Source organism: Falco punctatus (genome assembly GCF_963210335.1).
Source record: "Falco punctatus genome assembly, chromosome: 13".
Taxonomy (NCBI): domain Eukaryota; kingdom Metazoa; phylum Chordata; class Aves; order Falconiformes; family Falconidae; genus Falco; species Falco punctatus.
The window spans coordinates 7,601,391-7,628,973 of record NC_137593.1 but is presented as its reverse complement, the minus strand read 5'-3'; the positions used below and the strand labels follow the sequence as shown (position 1 = coordinate 7,628,973).

The window sequence follows — 27,583 nt, the reverse complement described above, 5'->3', positions numbered from 1 at the left end:
AGACAAGAATTATTCTTATAGAAAAAAATATTAAGTGGTTATTTTCTGAACCTGTGTTGTGGTTCCAAATTGTGCTTTCTCTGGCCAACAGAGCAGATCCTGATTATCTTAATTATAAGATCTGGAGTCACTGTTCTTTTATAATTGCTTTTGTGAATTGGGAATGAATTGTTTAAATATTTATCGGGCTAGTGTATTTTCTGAAGGGCAAAACAGCATTTTTGTTTATAAAATATTTGCAACAGAAGGCAGTTCCTGGACATTGAGAGTTTAAATGTAGTGTATATGTTAGACATAATAGACTCAACATGTAAGTGGACTAGTGAGCTGCATCTCTGCACTCTCTGCCAGTGCTGGATTCGGAGGAGAAAGAACAGGGATAGACATACCATGTACCCCCCTCCCCACACATAACTGCAACCAAAGAAGAAGGAAGAAGGGAGTGGCAGAAAAACACTTGTTCTGAACTGCTGGTACCCTATCCACAGACCAGCAAATCCTCATGATTTTACAGAAGGGACTGACCATTAATGGCAGGGGGAAAAAAAGTCTTTCTGCCTATTTCAGGGTAGTCTGCTTACACATTTTATATATAAGAAAACACCACAGAAGTTAATGTTCTTCTCCAACTCTCACTCCCTTTCTTCCCTATGAGGTGGGCAAGGATGGCAGAAAGGCAAACTCCCCACAGACCATTATGTCTCCACATTATGCCACGATGAAATCAAGTTACAGTATCATTTCTTAAAGAAATGAATAAACAACAGCATTAGCCCTCCTATAGTGTATGGTACTGCTTACTGTCTCGCAATCCCAATGCTGGCAGCAGCACATCCATGGCAAGGCCCAAAGCACTGGGCTTTAGACACAGCCCCGTGGGATGGGAGAGACCCACGGAAGGCTGGGATCTGGGGCCAGGCGAGCGTGTGCTGTGCTCTGCCCCTCCTCACAGCATGCTCCGAAGGCAGCCCGCAGACCTACCTACCATTACGCAGAAACAAGATTTCAGCGCAGTGTTATACGTACATTTTTTGCAGAGATCCAAATATTCCTGATCCTGGTTGCCTCCTCCTCCCTGTCCCATGCTTTATTATTTCTTTTAGGGATTTCTTTTTTTGCAAAAGATCTTATAGTACACACAAAGAAAATATGGTGTACTACTGGGGCACTGTAAGATACGCAGCAAAATAAATAACTATAACACATAAAAGGCACGGCGGATTGAAGTAGCTAGTATTAAGGAAGAATCATAATGACTTACTGGGATAAAATGGGAAAGTCTTCGTTCCGGTATTTTGAAATTGAAAAAAACCACCCAAATAATTCAGCCAAAGTGCAACAAGCAATTGACTAACCTTATAAAGCAAAGGCGATTGTCCTAGCTTCAAAAGTGCAATTTTTTTGGTCACATTTGTAATAGCTTGAATCCGAATCAGGTCTTCCGTGGTCCCATACTGTATATCAACAAGTTCTGCCTGCAAAGAGAAGACAAAGTTCAGGCTATACCTACAACCATGCATCGCTGGGGTGCTCCTTCTACAGAAACAAGGTTATTTCATAAGTACAAGTACCTGAGCAGAGTTCTGCCATTAGCTTACCCCCACCTCCTAACCAGGAATATCTGTAATAACAAAGAGCTTGAGAATTCAACCTGACAGATTTGTATCTTTGTAGTTTTCATTCACAATTCCTTAGTTGTGATAAAAAAAAAAAAAAGTGGGTTTTTTTGCCAGTAGTTACAATAAGTGGTGCCGATTCTCATAACAATATCCCCTTGTTAGCTACAGGAATGTATTTAAAACCACATAATGGATAATAACTCACTTCTGTTAATTTTCTTAAAAGGAATCAGAGTCTTATAAAGCATTTCAGAAAATGAGTGTTTCATTATCCTGGTCACTCATGTGAATATATAGATAATACATACTCTACTAATATACTGTGTTATTATGTGGTCTCATATGATTCCTGAGCAGCCTTACCTTAAGTATTCAAGTATTTTCTTATAAACCCTCAGTTATCCACACATTATACTCAGATAACCATAGTAATAACAGACTACACCACTCTGACTGTAAACGTTTTTTGGTTTTTTTAAATATATATATAATTTTTTTAGAGTCACTTTCAAATAAATTAAAAGTGTTTAGAGCATGAAAATGTTCACTTTTCAGTTAGGACACTGCAAGAATATGTAGTAAAGGTCAAATTTATTACTAAATGTCAAGCACTGGCAGGGATGGAAAAATACTTCAAGATGTGTTTTCAAGGATTTTTTTTTTTTTTTTAATATACATATGCATAATTAAAGAATGACCAAGGGCATTTTGATCATGCATTCCTAGCAATATATTCTGGTGAAGACCAAGTATGAGGATAATCAGTCTTGTACATTATTATTTTAGAATGTTATGGAGCTCTCATAACACCATCAAAGACATTCTGGAACCTCTAAATCCCTAGACAATGTTCACATAAAACAGAAATACAAGAAGACACAAGAATATTACATGAGTGTTTAAAAATTAAAATAAGAGAGGCAGTACAAGATGGAAAAGTTTCTTTTTCTGTTCAGTTTTGGTAGCTAAAGTATAGATTCATTGCCAAAGGCAACAGTTCTGATTTTGGGCATCTCTACGCAAACTGTTTGATTTCAAGCATCAGTTGTTCTGGATATGTAGGATGTGTGAAATTTTACTAGATTCCTGAACATCGGTATTTTTGGAAAGTATTTAACCTTATACAACTGTATCTAAACATTTAGTCTGAGTTTGCACCTCAACATTTAAGTTGGAATCATGCAAAATATTTTCCAAGGTTCCCATCTTAAATGTATTCTTTTAAATTTTCAAGGTAACAAGTTTCTAAGACTGTAACACATCATCAGCGCTGTACAAACCAAGTATTTAGAAAGGTCAGCCAAAGTTATAAAACACGTCTGGAGAAGACAAACATCAGATTTAACACCGAATACTGAAATGTACGAACAGAAAACCTTGTGCTTCATACAGTTACTTCTAAAATATATGTCAATTTTAATATCTAAAGAACTTGACAACTATTTCATAAGAAAATTCAAATGGTGACTACAGGCTGAAATCAAATATAAACATTTCCCTGTGCGACCATCATATCTGAAAAGTATGATGAAATCAAGTAAAGATGTTTTTATACTAGTTGAGGCCAATTTATATTTTACATAATCTCATGTCCCTGGTTACAAAGAGTTCACCTCAGATGAGGAAAGGGTATTAGCTAGTGTATTTCCTTGAAGTTTACACAAATGTTGTAGATTTAAGGCTTATTTTAATTTCTACATACAGATGTGTCAATAGACATGCTTCAGTGCAATAATTATTCGTGTCTCAAAAGTCTTATGACTTGAGAGGTTATACCTAGGCTGATTTCTCAGGGAGACCTCAAATCTAATTCCTTTGGACCCAATGCTTTTCCCACTTACCCTCAAGCAAAGCAAAAACCAGAGCTTTCATCATTCGTATGAGAGAAACTACACTGAATATTCCTGAGGCAAAATCAATACACAAAGACATAACATAATGAAGTATCAAACCATTTGCTCCTACAGTACGCCTGTGTGAAAATGAGATCCCTGCCCATCTACATTCATGTGCCTCTTCTCTTCACATTATTTTCACTAGCTGCTCCTCCGGGGTGCTATCCACTGCTCTGTAAACAACAAAACTACATGCTTGTACAATTATTAATGCATTTAGCAACTGCCCTTGGATGTTCTTAGTTAATTTATGGATGCAGACTGCATCTTCAAGAGCTGCTCACCGGTCTTTCGCATGCAAGCTCAACAAAAGCAGGCTGAATAAAAGGTCCTACAAAAGCACAGCTCATTTTTTAATTATGTGAGAACCAGAACTTGACTCCCTGCTGCCCCAAACACTTGCAAACCACGTTCTTTGCTCCAAATGTTAAAAGCAAGCCCCAATGCCAACGCTATCAAATACATTCATACATTGAGAGTACATGTAAGAAGTCATTACATAATGAAAAAGTAGCTGGGTACAATATAACAAAGAGTTGCATGTGCTTTCATTACAGATCTTCTACATGAAGAATATGTAAAAACTCAATATATCTTTATTTTGCACTTGCCCAAAAATAAGTATGTCCTAAGCCTCTTGCTACTGTCCAAATTTAGGGGTACTTGCACACTTCTATTTCACTGTAACTTCAAAATGGTTCTCCTTCTCATCACAAACATTTTACCTGTAATTTACCTTTGAGGGAATTGTGGGTAAAAATATTGCATGTGTCTACCAAAGCAAGCTATCAAATCCTGGTAGCATCACATATAGCCTAGCAGCTGGAGGTTTGCACAGGTAATCTCTGATGTAACTTCAGTTAAAATGACAAAAAAAACCCAGAACAGTATCTTCTCTTGAGTAAAAGTACAGACGGCTTGTCCTCTGCCAAATGAAGTCAATAATTCACTACAACAGTTTAGAACAAAGTCATAACATTTTGGCAGTGCAGTCCAGAAACTAATAAGTAAACATTAAATTATGAAAATATTTCTTAAAAATATTTCTACCCGTTCTTTTCTTCTACACTTGAATACTTGAGCAAAATTTTTAATTAAAAGAAAAATATTTTCACTGCTTAATAACAACATCTCATCAAATACAGTACAGTAACACTAGCTCAGAGTAGTTTAGTTTTGGTTTTATTTAACAGACTGGGGCTTAACTAATTGGCTCCTTTACTTCTAGCATAAAATAAACTACTGAAAAAATACACCTTTAAAATAATGTTTAAGAATCCTATTGAATCCAAAGAGTGCTACCCTCTCAATTACCCACTGAGAAATTAACAGGCCATTAATGTTGCACAAAGTCCTATTTTAGTTATAACATTAATAACACCTCCAAAAATGAATAAAGATTAAATCTGCTATTCTTTCTTTTTTCTATTTTAGAAATACTTACAACATGACATAATCCTCATTTTATACATACCAGATTTTAAAAAGCAAAATACCTCACCCTTAACTACCCATATTTGATAAACTGCTTTCCTTTGATAGGATAATTATGTTCAAAAACAAAAGAGAACTCATCCTTTTATCAGGTGCTGAAAAGGAGCACTTGTGTACTTGGTTTAGACATGCAAGGGTAAATCCGCTTACCCTAAACCTGGGAAACTGCTAAAGAATGAGTTGTTTTATCCATTTGAATGAGGTACTTACTCTTCAAATTGTTTCATGCTATGCCATTTGAAAGATATGACTATTTAGGAACAAATTGCAATGTGCAATATGGAGTTCAGTAGTATTCCCCCATGCATGAAATGAAGTAGGAGTAGGTAATAAAACAAGCATTTTTAGAAAAAGTAATTATTTAATGTTAGCCTTATTATTAGTTTCTAAGTCCCAAGATGATGCTCAATGAGTTGTAAATGTACTATCTTAAAACCTATGATAAAATTCCCCCAAAACAGAAAAGACAAGCACTCTGAAAATGACTAAATCAAAACAGTCAAGGATCTTTTCCCAATTTCTTCTACTTATTTCCAAAATGCAAGAGAATAAAACAACATACTTCATCCAGTCACAAATGAAAAACGGTAAGGCAGGTCTTGGAAAGGGAAAGTATGAATAACTGTATGAAGCAGGTGGCAGCTGGGGTCTTGAAGTTGTTGGATACTATTTTAAAACTTTGCTTTCTTTGAAAAAGCTGAGGTGATTTAAAAAAAAAAAGTTAAATAGGTCAAACATAATAATGGAAATATGTTTGTCATATCACATCACTATTATTCAGTCTCCTTGAATGAGGAAAGGAATTTAATAACAGCATTATATATCTGCATCCAATACACTGGTTAAGAGGCTGATTGTGGCCAATTTGCCAGGGGCATACAGGACAAGACAAACACTATGGGAAAAACCCACAGAAAAAAACCCCACGAAACAAATTCCAAGCTAGTACACCCAGGAAAGGATGTTTCCCACAGCCACCAAAGTGCAGATGGAGTCAGTGCAGATAAAAATGTAGCTCTTAAATGCATCTGCTCTAGCTATCAGGGCTGGGAATCCCAGGGCAGAAGAGCACCACACCTGAGCAAACAGTTTTACTATTATTTTTTAAGAGAATACATTAAAGATCAGCACTGAGTAACCTCAAATCATATCTGAACGGTGTAAACTTATGCAGAAAACAAAACCAAGGTAGCATATAGAATGGCTGTGGTGAAAAATCTCCTCTTCATGTTACCTGTTGCCACTGCCATAGTTCAGTAACCTCCAATTATGAATAAAACTTATCAAATGCTATCTGTGAACTCATATTAATTAACAGCTTCTACTCAAGACTATTTGGGAGGTCAGGACCGCAGTAGCTGCAGATATGGAAGCGACTGATTTCAGTAGCACAGTCAAGCTCATATTCCTGCCAGTTCTGACCTACCCACCAAAGAGTGTCAGAAATGGATGACCTAAAGAAACCTCAAGTATTGAGGAAAACTAAATATTAAACACTATGCACGCAATATATTTAGGTTTACTTATTCCTCAGAATTAAGACAATTTCTCCAAAAAGCATGTATGTAATACTAGAAGTATCAGCTCCTCAGTTCTGTGACTGCTCAGGCTTACCACATCCCTTCTTTCATTCAAGTCAATGCCCTTTATTTGCCCTTCAACATCCAGCTACTATTTTCAGGTTGTTCACAAAAGAAAGGTAACAGAAACATCCAATGCATGATCAATCACAAGCAAATAACCTTCAACTAGTCAACCTGCCCGAAGTAAAAACTCCAAAATATATTTGCAAATTGTATCTGAGAAGACGGCAGTCTGCAATCAGGACATGAGGCTAACTTTAATTAAACACTTCACTATAATTTATTTGCACAGCTCTAAAATTGAGGCTGAAGGCAGCATTCAGCAGAGCATAAAAGTAAACTCAAGCTGGTTGTAGATCAAAGCTGGACATCAACAAATGCAAAGAAAGCTGCAAACATAAAACCAGGTCTTCTCTAAACTTAGAGAAATGGAAGAAAGAAAAGGGAAGATAACGGAGCTGTGCCCAAGTATGCCAAATCATTTGTTGGTGTAAAGCATGCTCTGCTTTCTGACAGGAGCTGCTGCTCTATTGCAGCCCAAAGCACCCCTTCGATAATCAGGGAGCCACAGCTGTTTCCCTGTGATTGCTACCACCCAGCCTCCTTCACTGTCCTATTGAGCACGCACACCAGAGACAAAATAAACCATAACCACCTTTCCACCTTTTACATACTGTTTTTCCACAAAAAACACTAATATTCAAAGATATCTTTCAAACTTTGTCCTTTACTTGGTTCTAGCTAAAAAGAGGGACAGAGAGAGACCCTCTGTGTTTGCAGGGTTTGTGGCATGCAGCTAATGACTATCGGATGGATGTCTCTAGCTAACTAAGTGCTGATGGTTAAACGAAGAAAGTAACGTGCCCAACCGTCGATTTCTTTTACAATACTGGCACTCGGTGTGAGTAGGGTTTGTCACTGTTCCTTCATGCGTAGGACTCACTGAAGTCAAGTGCAAGTGCAGCAAGTTTTATTTTCTGTTTTATGTTGTTAGCCTTAGCATTATCAAAAGGGAAAAAGATCTGAGGAAGCACGACCAAGGGTGTAATTCAACATTTAATAAAAAAAAGACAAGTCCAACACAAGCTAGAAAAAAAATCAGGAAATAATCTGAGGCAGATGACAGATTCTTACGAGGAGAGCCCTTGGGTGGGGTGGGGGTTCATATGAAAGAGTAGTTTCTCATAGAGCTGCCTTTGCTATAAAACAAAAAAAACTTTCTTTAGAACTCAGTTTTTATGCAAACACCACACTCCAGTGTTTACATTAATTTCAAAATAACACTGTCTTTGAAATCCCCTGGTGAGCTTTCCACTCTCTATTTACTTTATAAAAAAACAGGTATCACTTCACAATCCAAGCATGTCGCCTTTGGTAGCAAATGTTACTTACAGTGTTTTGTGTGTCCTACGATACTTATCATTCCCAAACTATCTTAGAAATCTTGTAGATAATTTTGGGGTAATTACAAAGAAATGTCTCTGTGATATCCTGCAAATGAGTAAACTGTATATTTGAAAGCAAATCCTCCTACATTCTTGGCCAAATTTGGACACAGCTTTTACCCAGGCTCTATTTCTAGTAGCACAGGATTCCCTATCCTTGACCTTCTTGTCTTACTACAAAACTGGAATGAGAGAAATAATTGTATGCCTTGCAAAATAATAACCAAACTTAGTTCTGGGCCACTGTGTGAGGCAAGTCAAAAAGAGCTGATTTCTGCAAATTGAATTTGAATATACTGCCTGATCCAAAAAAAGCAAATCATTACGTATCTGGATTAGCTGAAGCTGATTTTGCTCTGTTACAATACCAAGAGATGCACCTGACCAGCAGCACCTGGGCAGACTTAAATCACAGACCTTCAATACTGCTCCACATAGCAAGATGTGCGTGTGTCTGTGTGTCATTATATAACTAGCGGGTTTTACCTATAAACACTTCTCTTCGGATTCATGACATTTTGTCTTCATGGTTGTCAGCACCTTACTGTATAGAACTTTTCTTTCTTTACTTCAATATTCCTGCTCATACAATAGGATTCCAGAGTAACTCAACATGACTCATAGTGTCAGTTAACAGTCAAAAAAGATTCTCAGTACCTAGTTTTTATTACATAAAATTGCACAGTGCATCACAATGGCAGCTAAAACTGTACTTTGTACTAAAACATGAGGAAAAAAAGATATACTTTAACCTGAGTTTAACTGAGCTTGGCCTTGCAGAGCGAATTCAGCCACAGGCACGTTGTACACGCTTGCTCTGCCGCCTCGCCCCATCTGCCCAGCTAACGCAGCTCCCTTCCAGGCAAGGATCTACCGAAGCTTCTCCTATAGGATGCTTTTGCTGTTCCAGTGTCATTTTTAAAAAGACACCGAGGCTTAACTTGTTTGCTTGCTTACTTTTTACAGCTTATATCAGTTTTTTTCACCTACCAACTCCCAGCGAGACTGAATTAAGATTGAAGCCTTTTTATAGCCTACAGAAGAGAACCTCTTCTGTGTTTTATGGTTACAGAGCCCCAGCCAAATCTGAGCTGACATAACTCCGTTCCCTGTTGGTACTGCTCATCCTGTAGACTCCTCCTGTCAATTCATTAATATTTCCCTCCCACCCACTGTCCCAAATCACATTCTTAAGAGTATCCCCTTAGCAAAAGGCTAATATTCAAGTATTAGTTTTATCTTTTAACTCATGATATCCAGCAAGGTATCCAAACAACAAATCTTTCCCCCCCCATCTTTCCTAATTAGATTTCAATGAAGATCTAGTTTTTCAAGTATTCTAAAATAAAACATTACTATTTTCAGTCATATAGGTATTTTATTACTATTTTTTAAAATCTCTAAAGAACATTGCTTTGGTTATAAAACATCGAAGGATACAATACCATTTGATGCTTAAACCTTATCAAAAATTTAATTAAGTCAAACTTTCATTAAGCAATGCTGATCATTCGTCAACTGACTTGTGACAACTATATAAGTGTTTAATATTATTTATATACCCCTCTTTATAAGACTTAACTGCAAAGATACTTAGTAGCACTAGTCCCTAAAGCATAAAGCCACATTGATCATAGTTTCCTAAGAAGAAACAGTAATCTGTATTTGCCAGCCTACTTGGTTTAACTTAGTCAGGGAGAATTATTCATGCAAATATAAATTTACAAATTACATAGACTAAAGATAAACTAAACACAACAGAATTGTTCAGCTGTGATGTGACATCTTAAAAAATAAATCATAAGATACATATGTACAGAGTTAGTCATAATGGTGTGATTTCAACCCAGCTTTAAAATTTGCAATGAAATAGCTCTAATGCAGAATTTCCCGTTATGTCAGAACTCAAAAGATTCCCAGGGCCGGACTGCAGTGAGGCACAGGTTTTATTGGCTACTATCAAACACAAATGATGAAAGCAAAACATCCAGAGGCTGCAGACCGTCCTCTTTCAATGACCTTTTTATCATAGACCAAACAAAAACCTGGCATTCACTCCTACAGCAGCTAAAATCATTAAATCTTTAGAGAAGATGCTTGCACCTTACAGAAGGCACCTAGAAGTGCTTTATATACAAATCAGCTCTGCAGGCAGCAGCAGAAACTGCCAGCTAGGCAGCTACTGTGGGGAAGGATTCATCTCAACGGGGCAGGAGAGGCTACTGAATGGCACTGGGCACATCCCCTCCGCCTGTCCGTCGGCTCTATGTGAAAAACAGAGAAAGATGAGTTTGCACCTACACAACCAGAGAAGGAAATAATCTCCTGCCTGCAACAACAGGTCATAAGAACAATGTCCTGGGAATGCAAGCACTGTCTATCAAAGACTGTGCGTCAAATGCAGCAAACTGTTACATGGAAGTGCTTTTGAATCTAAATAATATTTAAGTATTTCATGTTCTTACTATAATACATTTGATTCTCTAATTTCCTAGAGAGCAGTGTTTCAACATTGCTTAATTGTTTCATGTTTAGAGTTAGTCTGGCTATGTCAAAACAAAAATATCTAGAAAACAGCCTTACAATTTTCAGGTTTCCAATTTTTGCCCTGATTCCAAACACATTTTGAAACAGCACCATTTTCACAGGATCAGAAGCCTGTTTCCCAACCAAATTTCATACTAGATCATGCACAGCGTACTGAAATACACAGGCTAGCTGTATCTCTATGGACAATTGCCATCCAAACACACAAAACATATGTTGCTGTTACTGCAAGTATATCGATACGTGAAGATAGAATAGATATCTACCTCAAAGATGCAGATAATCACACATATGTACAAGAGGACGTCATTCACTGCATCAAGAGATCACTTGAACTTTCAGAAATGTATTGAAAACTCTGTTTTCCAGAGTATAATAAATGCTGTTTCATAGAGTACTTATAGCCCTTGCTTGGCCAAACATCACATACTTGACCATAATCATAGAGATGCCCAACCACGTAGTGCTGTAAACACAAATCCAAGCGTTAAAGCAGCGTTCTATAAAACCTGCAGCACCAAACATGCAGTTGTGAAAAGGAAAATGACACCTTTCCTATATCATATGAATTTTGCTGTTTTGAGTCATTACACCGAGGTATAGGTCTCTAAATTACATCCGTAGAAAAAGGACTGTGGAAAAAATATGTTCTAAAACTAGAAATACATTCAGATGTCAGAAAAGAACTCCAATGAAAACCAAGAATATACTTGAGCAATATAAAATTCAAGTGGCCCAAATGACTGACCAAGACAAATATAAAGATGGTTGTATGTGAAAACAGCACAGCTTTATGTGATTAAACAAGTATATATTTCCATTTTTTGATCACCTAACATTTTGGAAAGTAGACTTATCTTACAAGAGACATGTAGTGTGTGATTCAGGTATCACATTTAATAAAGTCATACCAGGAAGAAAACCAAGTTCTTGGTTGTTTCAGGCTTTTTTTTTTTTTTTTTTTTTTTCTTTTTTAATGCACTCACTATTTTGGAATTGTCATTTGGTCATTAAATGTGATACTGTATTCTGCATTGCTTAGCCATCTAAAGGGTTTTATAGGGCAGCACCATTTATCTTTTATTTCAGAAATCGCTAACCATTCTTAAATTGTTTTATTTTAATTAATAACAGCAAGACTTAAACAGGAGCTCTGGATAGGTCCCTGTCCACTATCCTTGCTATAGCATTATCCCAAGTCTTTACAAAGGTTAGAGTGAAGGTTTTCCTGAACTGTGCCATATTTCACACAGACATTTTGATCATTCGACTGTGTTAAATGTTGGCAGAAACACCACGAAAAACTTGTGAACTTGGTTCCTGTGCTCTCAGCAGGGATGGAAAATCCTGAAGAGGAAATCCCATGCCCAGGACAAAGCTGCTTCTTTTTAGGAAAGGGTGGAGTAAACCATTCACCTTGTACAGTGGTTTCCCAATAAACTGCATCTCAAAAGAAAAGCTGGAAAACTGTTGAGATTATCTAAAACATATGGGAAGGTCTGAAGAGATTCTGGAATATGGAGAACTTGATGGGAGGAAGGAATAGTCTGACCCAACGTCACGTAACTGATTTCACTGGTTAACACAAAATCTTTGCCATCGCTAGAGCCTGTCCAGAGCTCTGGGGCTGGATCTGAACAGAGCTTACTTCACCTTCCACACAGCCTGGAATCCATGTCAGCCTCTTTTACAGCAGTAGCAAAGCGCTCACTATTATTGTAGCAATAGTACTTCATGGTACAGCTTTCAATAAAAGAAGTTAGAGACATGCCTCCAGAATTATTAGTTACTACAGAAATCTGTAATCTATTCTTTCTCTTCATCTGTTAGTGATCCCTTCTGCCCAGGATGTTGAACAATCAAAAAAAGAAACTAGAAACAGGGAGCTCAGTATGCACTCCCATAAATTCCGATTCAAGCACAAATCTCCCTAACGGTCCCTCTTCCCCCATTAGGTGGACCCTTTCCTATTTTAGAAAACAGAAGAGACAGGTTCGACAGGTGAGACAATGGAAGCACAACAGTCATCACTTAAAATAGTCTCTAGTTGTATCATCTACTGAAGAGGTTCCCTCTGTATTTTTCTTCATTTGCCTTTACATTTTTGGTAAACATTTTACAAAGACTATGCATTCTGATAAAACTATCTTCGCTTTCTGTGGAGAAAAATGAAAAATTATGAAAAATTATTCAAGCAGAGCAACTCCACAGACATTAAGACAACAGCAATAAGATCATCAGGGAAAGAGCTGAACTAAAAGAGTCAGTCTTTTCCATCAGACCCCGAGCCTAACACTGTCCATATTGATACAACTTCTCATTCTAGATTTTTAGTTTGTCATTATGTGATTGTAGTATTTTTTTAATTTTTTTTAATAGCCTTAAGAGGTAAGAGTTTTGTAGGTAGAAGGACAACATGGACAAAGACATGAGAAAATGTTTTGGAATAAAAATGTTGGTTAGATGAATGATGCAGTAATTCTTTTGCCAGTAACGTAATTTCTAGCTTTTCATGCCATTTCATCCTTTAAAATATCCCCCGAATAAAGATCGTGCCTGGCAAGCATTGACCTGCAGTAGGAGGAACATCTCTCCTGATGACAATGCAGCAGCAGGAGCTTTCTTGCATACTTAAGCAGCTTTGCTCTCTACTAGCTGAAGCCATTGCCAGACCTCTTCTATCCTTATTCACCTCTGTCTGCCCCTCGAAGACATCAGCGTGAAGCAGTGAATTTTACCGGAGACAAGACTAACTCTGTATGGTAACATAATTCAGTGGAAGGAAGATAAATTCCTTGAAGCATCTTCTTTCTCACACACACCTACTCTTGGGCCAGCCACAAGATGGTGATTGATTAGTCACCTTTTCTTTGAACTGCAGAGCACAGGAACATAAGAAATAATTATGAGAACAGAACTGACATATCTTACAATTAATTCACATTAAGGTTCTTTTAATGAATGACACACAGTAACTCATATTCATTACATGAGGTGTTAGATGTGAAATTTGTTTGTATGTAATGGAAGACACAGCATATCAGACAGAAAAAAAACTAAGAATACCTAATTCTAAATAAAAAGGAAAGACCAATGTATTTTCAGTAATGTTTAGTTGCCACAGATTTTTTTATTACTGTTAAGTGGATATGTCTCTCCTGGGATTGCAGCTGGTGGGCACAGTCAGAAGTGCTGTATTTCCAACCAGTTTAGAAGTGAAATTCTAAACAAAAGCTTTTTCTCAGGACATTTTAGTCTGGCCAGTGAACAGGCCCTAGCATTTTGACAGTTCACATACACACCCAATGCAGTTCTGTCAGCTGCACCTGGATACCAAACTTAGACTTGCCTAAGGTTAGTAACTGGGTCTTTTTTAATTTATTTTTTTTATTATTATTATTTTTTACATTTTTAAGAAATCAGTTTTCATATATTTTTTCAACCAGCTGTATCACAGCTGCACATTTTTTTTCATCCTGCTCTCAAAGGTTTCAAAAGACATTTGCTTCAAAGGGTTTTCTCTGGGAGAAGTCATCTTCACTTTTTTGGTCTTTCTTACTATTAACGCCCTGTGACCAGGTTTATAGCATTCCTCAAAGCAGCCTCTAGAGAGGTACAACCTTCGCTCTTTTATACAAAATTTCTTCAACAATGAAATACAAGCTGCTAAAGTCTGTCCTTGCCAAATTATTTATATATTGCCAGCTTTATCCCCAACTAGTTGAGATCACATTCAAAACATGTCACTTAAGCTTTTTTTTTTAAGGTAAGAACTTATTTCCACTCTTTCTAGCAGTCATCTTAGAAGATTATATTTGGACTTCATATCACCATACCCTAACACAGAGATAGGAAATCTTCAGACTTGTTTTGGACTCTGAATGATACTTTCATTTAAAGGTATTAAAAAGATTTTCACAATGAGAAAGATAAAAAAAAATGTCCCATAGCAAAAAAAAAAAAATAAAAAAAAAATCAATAAGCTGATATTATTACATTAGAAGAAATACATTTTTAAGATTTTGACAAAATTTTGTCCAGTATTGACTGTAAAATTTATACTGGTAGGCAGAGATAAACCACATTGCTAAGGCTTCAAGCTGGCAAGATTTACCACACTGCATCGAAGATTTAAATAGTCGCTTTCAATTCTTTTTAGCTGCCAGCTTTAATTCACAAGAGACAACACCATTATTTAGACTTTTTCTCTATTTTCAGAAAACAATAATCAAGTGCAATATGTCAGAGAAAGTGATCTGGTCTTTTTAAAAAAGCTTGGTTTATTACAGTGTTTCTAACCCATATTCTTATGGATGACTGATGCTTGTGACTGCCAGGGTCAGAATTTTAGGACAAGGTTTCCAGGTACAGGATGTATAAGCAGGGTGAGATGAAATATTCCTTTAAGTACAGATGCTTTTGTATAGCTAATATTCCTTAAAAGGTGTTAGGACTTTCTTCTCTGCCTCAAAAATAATAATTTAAAAAAAAACCACAACCAACTCACAACCCTCCCACCAAAAAAATAAATTCATCAATACTGTATTTTACAGTCACTCCTATCACAAAGCTGAGTAGCATTTTGAACCAGTGATTATTATTTATGCATGAAACTACATAAAAAACCCCACCAACAACAACGAGGTGATGTAAGTAGATTTAGAGACAAGGACTTAGTATTGTATAAACACAAAAAAGTTTTGTTATTGTTCTCATTATATCAGTTATAGTTGTTTCTTACGTTGTTCTTATCACCCAAGCAATATTTTAAAAGCTGATAATACTAGCTTTGTAGTCTCTCTGTTCAAGAAAATGTATCGTTTTGGTTTGAGTGTTAGAGAAATCCTTTTAAGGCAGTTTTAAAACTTCAAAATAATGGAGAAATTTAAAAGAAAAAGATCCCTAATACCCAAACCAAACATTTCACTGCAGCGGCTGCTTTTTACTTGGAATTTCTCTGAGGAGGAGGATACTGCCTTTGCAAATTAAAAAGAAAGAACACAGGTATGCTGTTAGCAGGTTCATATTTACTAAAAAGTAAAAGAAATGACAGGGAGTCAAGAAGATAGCACTACCTAAGCAAAGCATGCCTTGTGGTTTGGCAGAAAGACTTCCACTTCACTTGGAGCTCCTTCGTACTCAGCTTTACAACAAACACCATTAACAAAAAGTGGGCATGAATGACGACTGGCAGGGTAGTTATCAACCCAGGTATCTACTAAACTGCACAGGTGACTGCAACTTACTGGGTCTAAATTATATACAATAAAATAATTAAAAAGAAAAATATTTCTGAGGTCCATGGATTTGCAGAAGTTACTTCCACTTGTATTCTCTCACAGTGACTACTAACAGAAAAAATTCAACTCTGGTAAAAAATTATGTAATTCCCATTGATTTCAATAGGAAACTGACTTGCACTAAAAACTGAATCCATTTCCCAAGTCCTCAGTGTTTTCACCCTTTAGTTTTTATCATGCAACTGGAATACAGATAGTGTTTATGGTTCAGCATCGCTCCCCCTCCAATATTGTACAGATGCCTTACTGAAAAATGCCTTTGGCTGATCATGTGTAATGGCATGGAAGTGCTCAGTGACCTGTTATATAGCTGTAGATATTGGGATGCCTCACCTTTTGCTTTTTTTCATGTAAAAGAAACCACACCCTCATTCATTATTCGCAACATTATTACTAAAATGTCACTACTAATATTTCATTAGTAAAACATTAGTACAGTATTGATTCACAATTACAGAACAGCAGAAGGTTTTGCAGCAATAGCCATTTGCATCTTTGAAACTCTGCCCTTCAATGTTAGAAACATCTTGCAGCAGTATTAACTGGGCTTTCGTGCATGATGAACTACTGTTATTTTTAGGGAACTGTACAACTTTATTTATTAATGGTTATGTGATATATGCCAGAAAACTGACAGGATGTTCTGCAGGACAACTCTTCCATGATCTTTTTTTTTTTAGTCCTTGACTGCAATTTTAAATTATATAACCTTCACATTGTGTTTCACAGCTTTCTATATGTAATTATAATGGAGTGGCAGCTATGCTGTAGTTAATGTTGAATGTTGTTTTCTGTTTAAAGGTCAAGTCTATTCTAAAATCCATAGTCAGTGAGATTGTCTTGAAAATTTGCTGTGCCTACTTGGTATGCAGAACAGTGGTCCAAATTATGATTATTTGTGGAAAAGGTTTCTGAGAAATTCTTCTATAAATAAAAGATAAATAAAGCTCTTCTAAAACATCTAAATGTAACAAAAATTGCATGATTCTTCTCATTTGTGTGTATGTGTTATTCAACCTATAGCCCTAACCATCTGCAAACTGATTTCAGTTGCTAGGGATTCATTTTAGCTAGTAGATGTCTCTTCAGAGAAGAAATTTTCGAAAATGTTAATAAAGATAATAATGAACTAAATTGGTGTGCCTAAAAATTAAATGCACGCATGTATGGAGATCCCCTCTAGCTTGATATTTTGCACCAATGTGCCATCAAAAATGACTAAAAGACTTAGGGTGAGATGCTGTGACTATTTAATCTAAATTATAAGCACTATCTCCATTTGGAATTCAAGATGTGCAAGTGAACATGCTGCAGAAGGCTCATTTGGAAATTTTGCCTGGGGATAAAAATAACCTGGGAAGATTTTAAAATTTTCTAAAACCAACCCGCTGACACCAACCTTAATTCAGAAATATTGCTGAGGAAATTACCAATGATTAGCTAGAGGGAGGATAAAAGATACTAAGGGTGCACTAATCACATTTCAACCACAAGGAAACCAAACCAAATGAAAGCAAGCTGTTGCGTCAAGGACTTCCTGAAGTATTGTCCCTCCAGAGGAACTTGTAACCTTTTGGTGCAGAGGCAGAAATACAGGGAGCTGCAAGTACTGCAAGGGAACAGTGCTGCAGTACCACAAAGACCTAGCAGAAAGGGGAGGGGACCACAGGGTACACAGGAGGAGCCTGCAATCAGTGGGAAAGATGAGAGGAACAGGCAGTAGAGGAAAGGAAGGCTCCCATCTTCCTGCAGAGTCAAGGGCCTGGGAAAGAACAGGATGGATTGGGAGAGGTGACATCTCAGCATAGCCATAGGAAAATGGGGTATTTGATAAGAAGTACGCAAGCTCTGCTCCTTGTGAAAGAGGCTCTAACAGCAATCCCAGTCCTGCTCCCTTATTCTCATCTTGCCAAGATTGAGGAATGGTGGGAAGATCACTGAGTGAGCTTAACAGATGGGTTTGCACTTCTCATATTGCTTCAGGTTGCATTAATCTCTGCAGTGGGCTCTCATTTAGCTGTGAAAATGTCACCAAAACAAATGAACCAGAGCAGGCTGATATGCTATCAACAGATGCAGAGAATCTCTTCTGCATATTGTCATAGAGGCAAACAGTCAGTCTTCTCACTTGTCTGCTCCCTGCAGCCCCTCCAAAACTAATCAAAGGTATCACTGGCTGAGTTGGGAGTGTAAATGCCTAAAATCAGCAGACACTTCAAACAGAAAAATGGGCAGAATCAGTCAGGGAATGCAGACAATGGCAGGGAAGGGAGGTGACGTCAAAAAGGAGCCCAAGCACTCCGGAAACAAGGTCAGAGGAGGGGTCAAAGTACAAAGGAGACATAGTTGGGCATTGGGAGAAGTGCCTTGGAGATGGGCACAATTAATTTCTGCCCATGATAACATTAAACTCCTGCCCGTACATACATTCCCATTTCAAGAACATTATTACTTTTACCTTTCTTGCTTCCTCTCCTGGTTTCTGAACCAACACAGTCTTGTTAGTGTATGAGGTCCAGGAAAGAAAAAAGATGTTTTGCTGGGATCGCTGAGAGCATCCAGGAGAAAACAAAAAAAAGAAAAGAGGAGGAGGAGAAAAAAAAAAAAAAAAAAAAGATGGAGGACCAGCAAAAGAACCAACAGGGATTTGGTGCCTTCAGCTGCCGGTCAATCCTAAAGAGGCAGAGGAGTGTAGTGGAACATGAGACAATACCGTGTAACAGAGGACATGAAGTATCCCTGTTCAAAGCATTAAAGCAGAGGTAGGATTGTCAAAAGTTCCTTAACATTTCCATAAAGGAAAGTGTGAATAAATTAAAGTGAAAGATGAGGAAAACGTCAAGTCACACAAACACAGTTTCAGAAAATCAGGGAATACAAAGCAATCTTAATTTTGCTTTATTTAGTCTGTCCTTGAACATTCTCCCAACACACCAACCATTAAACCTGCTATGGTTTTCTCTTTACAGTTCCTGAAGAGCCAGGGAACAGAACAGATGAACACTGCAACACCAAAACTGAACACTTGCTTCCCGCAGTTCGCTGTACCCAGTGGCCCTGGGTACCACCCAGCCTTCTGCTGCGCCGCCAGCCCGCACCCAGCCGTGCTTAAGGGGGGTCACAGCACTCGGGGATCACCGCCGTGAGTGCTAACAGACGGGCAGCAACATGCACCTACGCTGACACTACTGACCAAGGTGGTACTGAGAGGAAGACACTGGATGTCTGGGGGTTCACACACAGCTCTCCTCTGCTCTCACTAACAGCTCCCCAGCTCATCCCTCCAGCACTGCCAGTGAGAGCACATGCGGCCACAGCTCTCAGATCACCACCTACCCGTAAAGGCAGGCAGCAGCACATTCAAATTAACCACACGACTGTTTGATAATGCATTTTGCTTTAATGCGTAACTTTCATGCAATGCAATTTCCCTTATGATACGTTCTCTGTCGGCCAGAGTGGCTTTCCCGTTTTCCTCAAGCACACAAAAGGTTTAAACTCTATAAAAGGTGGTTCATATTTAAGTTCTAATAAAAGTATTTTTCCTGTATGTCATTCCTTCCTTAGACTGACCTAGTCTATGATGTATTATTTACATAACTGCTGCAATATCTATTTCAAAACCAAGTAGACAGCCCTCTCCAGAACTGTAGGCTACCCTGCCTGTCACCATGATGGGTAAACACTGTCACCTTTTCAGGGCCCAATGAAATATAGAGTAGTAGTAAAGTGCACCATCCATCACAATGGCACTAAGTAGGTTTTTGAAGTAGATTTCAGATCACAAATACTCACATTTTTACTCACAAATGCTGTTTAGACTGTTACCAGAAAGCACAAATTGGATGGCTCATATACAATGGCTATATGATGAATGGACATGACAGGTGGTCAAACAAAATGAGTCTTGCTATTCTACAAATAACCTTGTCAACATGAAAGTAGAGTTGTTGCTCTGCTAGTAGCCAGGCTGCAATAACTTAATGGTTTTATTTGCTTGAACTTTATTCAAACCAAATATACAAATAAGACACAATGAAGCAGCAGCATAGAAGCAATATTAGCAATCCAACCTGAATACGTGACACACAATACAAATTTTCTACTAAAGCATGCATCACAATTGAAAGCAAATTATTTAGGTTATGAGTAGCTGTTACAAGAATACCTTCTCACAGGAAAACCATCATGATTTTGTAATCACAGCCCACTGCAAGATATTAAAAACATGTGACTTGTTCCACTACAAGCAATCAAGTCATGCTCCAATGGATGACCCCAGTTGCAGGCACCACCTGCTACTTCTCATTTAAAGCTTTTCTTCTTCCTTTAGTTTAAATAGTAGATAGTACTGTGTAGGAACAAAAGTCGGAAAGATTAGATTACTACCAACTTATCTGTTGCCCAAATAAATAGAGAAATTTCCCTTTTAAGCAAAACTCCAGGGCTAAGGATACTCCGGGTAAACCTTTTGAAGAATAAAATAAAGTAACTGAGGTTTTGTGAGGGTGCTAGGTATCTCAAAGAACTGATTGTCCACAAAGAGTCATTCTTTGGCTTAAGTACAAGCTTCATGTTTTGCCAAAGCCAAGGTCCAACCCTAGTGATGAGTACAATGTCATGTGGGTGGTCCTCATTTCTGCAGAACTCAGAGAAAACTGCCCAAAACAAAACCGAAGGTGGTACATGTGTTGCTGGTAATAACATCAATGATTTTTCCCGGAACATTGGATTTCCTTTAATCTGATGAATTTGTTAGCAACACATTGATTTTCATGAAAGAAAATCTCAAAGGTCACAACTCTACTTTTATCTCATTACAGTTACTCTTATTAAGTTACAATGAGAAAATAATATCACATATTGAGTTTCTAAGTGATAAATGTGCGAAGCCAAACCCATTCATTAGTACTTTTTGCTTGCCCACGGAAAAGTTAAAGCATACATCATGCATGTTAGGACCTATCACTTGTCTACTTCATTTCACTACTTAACAACAAATTTTAACTTGAAGTTGTTGGGTTGACAGAGCCCCATAACAGAAGCTGCATGGAGATAACAAACATGAGACTCAGTACAGAAAGCAGGCAGGTAAGGTACACAAAACCAGAAGATGGAGAGATGTCTCTCTCCCAAAGGAGAACAAGAAATCGATTCTTCCCTGGAATAAATCACTTGGACTAAAAAGTTACGATGCTTTTAAGAAAGAGAAACTGAAGCTTGTGAACTTCAGGATGAGAAACATATGGATCTGACTTTCTATCACCTCTCCTATTTCCTACAGTCCAAAATTCAAGATTATATTACTAGTGCATAAAATGAGTGAGTTAGCATCATGCAACTTTCCCCATTTTGACTCATTACAAGATTTCCACAGTGCATTACATGTTATCAATAAACACTATGGGCATAAAGTGTCACAAACAAAAGGAAAACACACAATAGTTGCATTTTACTGTTAGAAATTTAGCAACTAATATGCTATAATTATTAAGGTATTCACAATGTATAAAGGTATTTTGGAAGAGGTATCCTCCAAACCCAACGCCATTCCCACCTGTTCCAATATGGTCTATTAGTGTTCTAAGTGATGAAAACAATCATCTTTTAAACAAGATGGAAAGTAACCAAGATGGGAAAAGCCCTGCATCATTGGAATAACATTAAATATTTTAAAAAGGAGAAAGACAACTGCAATGCAGTTAGCAGTGAAATTTCAATTTTTCTATTTCAGAAATATTTACTGAGATTTATGCTATCTCAGCTAGGAAAGTAAACAGAAATAATGACCCCTTTGTGCACCCCAAATATATTTGGAAAGCAAATACAGGAAGGCAGCCAGTGAAGACAGTAAAGAGGATAAAACAAGATAATCCAAGATCTTATTTCACTTGGCAAGTAACAAATCCCAACAGACAGCATCTTTTTGCTGACAAAATTTCCTAACAAAAGCTACAGTAAGATAAAAGCACAAATCAGGATTTTCAAGAGGAAACAGAGCAGATGTGTCAGCTGAGTTGCCACAGAAGTAATTATGCAAGATCCTCAACCATAATTCAGGAGCTTCAGTTACTAGCCCAGCACTCCCACTGCTCTCACTATAGAAAACTTCATCTTACTCTTCCTAAGACATCACTCAAAACAGTAGCACTTATATATCAACAAGGATAACATGTAGCCCTAGACACAGCTTTTAGATGTTAACACCCAAGAAAAAGATGCCAATTCATAAACTCAAATACTTAAAAAAACCACCCAAAACATATATATCATACGAAGTGTTCAGGTCTAACTATTTTTTAAGTTTGAATTGAAATGGGCCACATCATATTTTACCTGTTTATTTCAAGGCTGTGCATTTCACCATGTATACTTTGCCAGCCAAGTTCAACAAAAACTGATGTTTTCCATCTCTATTTCAACACAAATGACAGAGACAAATGGTCATATTACCTCAAGAGTTCCTTTAGCAGAGTAAGCTGCATACGAGTACAGGAGGTCTTGGTTATGAAGCGTTTTGGTCTCTCTGTTGCACTGTTGTCCACTAGGATAAAAGCATTCACCGCTGTTTTTCAGAGTTACTGTGTTTGAAGAAGAGCCTGGTAGGTCAAGCAAAACAGAGTAATTTACCAGCCGGGCATCTTCAAGGCCTTGGGAACTCCACTGAACCAGAATTTTCATTGCAACGTCTACATCATCTTCTCCTGGGAACTGTAACAAATCTCTGGAAAAAACACACAAGTAAACACAGTTTTAATTTATTTCCCACTAGGAGATTTGTACCTTAGTATGCATCAGTCCATAATTGTATTCATAACGTATAATCAAACATTTAAAAAAATATTAAAAGTTCAGCTCTCATTTTTTTTTTTTTTCCCCCCACATAACTTCTTAGAATTATGAGACAAAAGTAACCACTTTTTTGGAAATAAAAATTAGAAAAAATATTTATAGAAAACATATGCAATGGACACAAGGAACCTTACAGAAATTATCACAGTAATTGTTTCAAATTTCATCTCTCTGATGCTGATCAAGTTTCTGATACAGCATCAATTTAAACAACCATTAAATATGAAGAACACAATGTGAAGTACAATTTCAGGGACTTCAGGGAGCACATGATGCTGAAAACCAGTTGTAATTACATGTTCGGCTTAAATTCATCAAGTAAAGCAAATCTGCTAAAAAGAATGGAAGCACTCCCCCAAATATTATGCTCGCTGTCAAAAAGTTTTCCTCAGATTTCTTATCTGCACTGAAGGACTACCTGAGCCAACAGCTTGGCAAGCATACAACATGAGCCTGGAAATTATTTTGGCAGATTCTACCAAACGGGCCAACTGAGACTTCAGATGGGTTACTTGGGGCATGTACCACCAGGCTGTATCACTGCTCAACACCTGCTCCTGGATGGGCCTGGGATGAAAATGGTGACAGCACTGAAGGACCACCCTCCTCCCCAGCAAATGCCAAAAAATACAAGATGTATAGAGCATTTTAAATATAACTTTAGAGGACAGATGGTAAAGGGACAACTAAAGGCTTTCCCTGCTTATGTAGGCAGGCACTCATGTAAGCAAAGCAGTGCAGAAATAAAAAGCACTATGCAAATGTATTAGGAAAAAAAGTTTGGAATATTTGCTGAATTTTGTGAGGATTTTTTGGTTCTGGGTTTTTTGTGGGATTGTTTTTTGGGTTATTTTTGTGTGTGTGGGGTTTTTTTGTTGTTTTTTTTTCCCTGGTTGTGAGGCTCTCAGGACTGAGAAACAGGCTAAGGATCACAGAGGTACTGATTTCCAGGCACAGAGAGAGGTACTGACACTGACTGAAAGTCTTGCTTACAACCTTTTATTTGCAAAAAGGCCAATTATATTTAGACGCTTTAGGGTCTTTAACAGACCCTTAAAAAATACCCTGGCTGTCTTGCCCATATCAAAAGCAAAGCCTAATAATGCATAGTCTAAAAAGACTAAAAAAATGTATTAAAAAACAACATTTTTGCAAGCAACAGGCATCCGAGGATCCCACCAAGTGCTTTACAGTCACCCTGGTGCTGTTCAGAACCCAGCTGCGATGCCGCAGGCAGGATGCTCCCAGCTGAAAGTACTGGCACTGCTTCCACTGGGATCTGGGATCACCCCAGGGAGAAGTGTACCAAGGAAAGTCTGTGACAGAAAGCAAACACCAAGACACCCTTCTCCACCCCAACACAACCACCTTGTGGTTCAACGGACCTTTAAAAAAGATAACATCAACACTTTGAAAAGGCAGGAAGTGAAGTTATAGCACCTGTTACAGCCTAAGAATAGCTCAAAAATGGTTATTGCATTCAAATGCCTAATGTGAGTCATCACATTATATGGGTGAAATAATTATTCCAATATTCAAAGGACTTAAAAAAGACACAAAAAATCCCTGTTTAAAGAAACAGTGTTGTATCCCACGCCCCAGGGTAACCACAGGGTTATTAGTGTACAATATTCAAAAACTTTACAAGAACACTGGACTTATGTTGAAGAATTTAGAGATCCTGTCAAGAGGAATAACTGTCTTGGTAGATTTAATCTTTTTAAATTATCTAAAATAGATCTTTGAGTAGTCTACACAAAACAGAAGAGTTAATCCAATCTATAGTACATTACAAGTTTCCAGTTTCATCACCTGTGCCTGCTAATGTAATGACATAAAATTGGGCACTGCAGAAATACAGAAAGTTGTTTGATTAACACAATCGTTAACAGGATATCTGCATTTCCCTCAGGTGATAGAAACATTAATAGAATAAATAATTGAAGAAACTTATCCCAGGCCAATAAGGTTATGGCACACTGCAACAAGAAATACTAAGTTTCAGTAAAAGGAATAAAGCATTAAAAGAAGAAGATACACTAAGCAAATTGCTCCCTTAGTAACAAAAGTAACGTTCCACTTCATAATTAAATATACATTCTTTGATTTTGTGACAACATATCTGATTAAGTTAAAGAAATGAGCACACTATTTACTCCATAATGACTTTATAGTATGTTAAAATCAAATTGTAAATTATGAGCACATCATATTACAATAAATTAGCACATATTACACTATTTCAAAAAATCTTATGAACACTAACAGCAAGATTTATATGTTTTTCAGATATCTTACAATCTCACAAGTGATTAGCACTTGTCTTGGATATAATTTTGCTGACTGCACAGACTTAAAGTCAGAGGTAATTTAACTCATTATTTTTATTACATACTAGTTGGATAACAACTACACTGTGTAAAAATAGTATTTCCTAAACCCAACCAATTTCAGAGAAATACAAAGTTTGGCAGTTCATCCTGGAAAAATCCCAATACTTCACATGCACTTGGTAGTACTTCTCCACAAATTGTCAACTAAATTGCTTCCTAAAACTTCCAGGGCACTGAGAATCACAGTAGTAAGACTGAAACAGTGGAAAGGAACAGGCCCTCGGGATGCTTATGTTTCTGAGTTTTGCAAGCGGCTGCATACTTGGTAGGAATCAATAGCAATGAATTGCCAATTTCCATTTGCAATGCTGCCTTTAATATCGTCAGCCAAATTTTTGATTCCCTTACCAAAAAAGATACTTCACTCAGCTACTTGTTGGGGTTCATTCAATGGGAAAACCCAATAAGTTAATGGGCACATCTCAGTTGCTGTAAATCCACATAATGTATTGAAGTGGAGCCACCAAAGACTTAAGATTTGGTTGCAAGTTAGAATCAACATATTTATAAATATAACAGCCTGAATAATACTATGCCTTTATCAGATGCTCTCAACCAGATTTCCACAAGTTACTTGTTGTTACATTCTAATACAGATCAGATAATGAACTAACGTACATCACAATATGACATAAACTTGTATCAAGAGTATTCTGCTCCATCTCAAATATGCTCGGTTCGTGAACTGAAAAAAAAAAAAACACCAAAACCAGATAAAATTGCACTTGAAACTCAAAAAGCGCAACCTAAATCACTTGAATAAGGTAAAGTTTGGCATGATGAGTAGATCAAGAAAATGCTTATGATTACATGGTCTTGGATTTCCTTTGTATACAAGAACTGTAAGTCATGTTGTACTTACTGCCGCATCAGCTGAATGACCTGACCAGCGAAGAGCATCAGACCACGACTGTTGACAGTTCAAAGTCCTAAAGCTACGAAAACACTTTGAAATAAGAGAAAGATAGATCTGTAATAAAGCCAGCTTTTCTGCACCTTCTGCAGCGTCAAAAGACCAGTCTTTGAACAGATGATTATGAAAGGTACATGAACACACACAAAATCCCAACACGTCATTTTCAAATTAGTAACCACAGGGCACACGGAGCTGCAGCAGCTTAAGGGAAAGTCATCTGCTAGAACAACACTTTTGACACAGCCTGCTAAAGAAGAGAGGAAGGTATTGCAAATAAGCCACATGCTCATTGCTGGTGATACACTGGGAAACTGCGAAACACTGCCCAAAGGAAATTGAAAAATTATAAAAGGTCACTCAAACAAGCAGGAGACTGAATAATGTAACTGTATGACACAATTCCTTATCAGACAATCCTATTAAACTGTTACCCCCACCCCACCACTCCCAAACAAATCTAAAACTGCAGTAGGATTCTACAGCTATAATCTTAAAAATCTACAGGGACAGAATTTTCCCTCAAATATGAAGAGCTTCAGCTGTGGTTTGGGGTTTTTGTTTGTTTGTCTTCACTAAAGGTGCAATGTGTGTACTGCAGTGAGAACAGTGAGAACGGGGAATGGCCTGCACTTCATGGGCTGTTACCAAAGAGAATCTGAATTCCAGTTTTGCCAAGTTAGAAGTTTATCTACTTATTCCCAAATTTTAACTGTAAATTTTTTACTCTTTATTTTTTTTTCCAATTAACTGAAATTGCTGACAAAGCAATTGCTGGAATTTAGGTAAGAACTAAGAACAAATATAATTTTGGAATTTTTATGGGACAACTGAGTAGTTGTTTTCATATTTGGGGAACAACTGAGTAGTTGTTTTCATATTTGGGGAGTCAAAATGAATTCACCAGGCAACACTTTTTGTAAAGCTACATCAGATCAAAGTGTTATCTTACCTAATATGCTGTTTCCAACAGTAGCTGGTAGAAGATAATAAATAAAAAGCAAGCAGTGCATCATGTGTGGTTACTGTATTTATAGACTTGCATGCATATGTCTGTTTTCCCACCCACAAACTTTGTCCAGGCTGAATTTTAAAAGTGTTTACATATGTTCAGGATTTCAGAACTCGTTTCAGTCCATTAAAAGTGGAGATGTGGCAGTTTCAGCAGTGCTGGGCATGTGCACAACACTTGCACCAACCAACTGCTTAGCATATGCACAGTATTTTTCGCGGCTGCAGATAGAGGATTTATTTGTATCTATCACATATAGCGCATACACACAGCAAACTAAATGCATTCAAGAAACACCACCTGCCCAAGCCACATCTGCTTAAATTTTAATTACATATTTCTGTTAATTAGGGTGCTCAACTGGCTCATCTCCAACCTGCTGGATCACATTTCCCATGGTCTGAACTGACTGCCACAAATCTGCTGATTCCAAAATAAATTTAAAAAATCAAAGTCCAACAGAGGATAAACATTTATCAGGAAATTAGAATATTTAAGAGAAAATATTCTCATGGTGTAAATACACAGCT

The 27,583-nt window shown here is 37.3% G+C and overlaps 1 protein-coding gene across 5 annotated transcripts in view; it reads right to left on the bottom strand.

Annotated features, from left to right (window-relative positions):
- NAALADL2 (N-acetylated alpha-linked acidic dipeptidase like 2) overlaps positions 1–27,583 on the bottom strand; it is a 497,171-nt gene that overhangs the window by 237,063 nt on the left and 232,525 nt on the right. For all 5 annotated transcript variants that reach the window (XM_080409532.1, XM_080409535.1, XM_080409533.1 and 2 more), the window contains 2 exons: positions 22,337–22,607; positions 1,356–1,475 (listed from right to left, as the gene is read on the bottom strand). In XM_080409532.1, the coding sequence (XP_080265658.1) occupies positions 1,356–1,475; positions 22,337–22,607 (391 nt within the window). The remainder of the gene's footprint in view (positions 1–1,355; positions 1,476–22,336; positions 22,608–27,583) is intronic.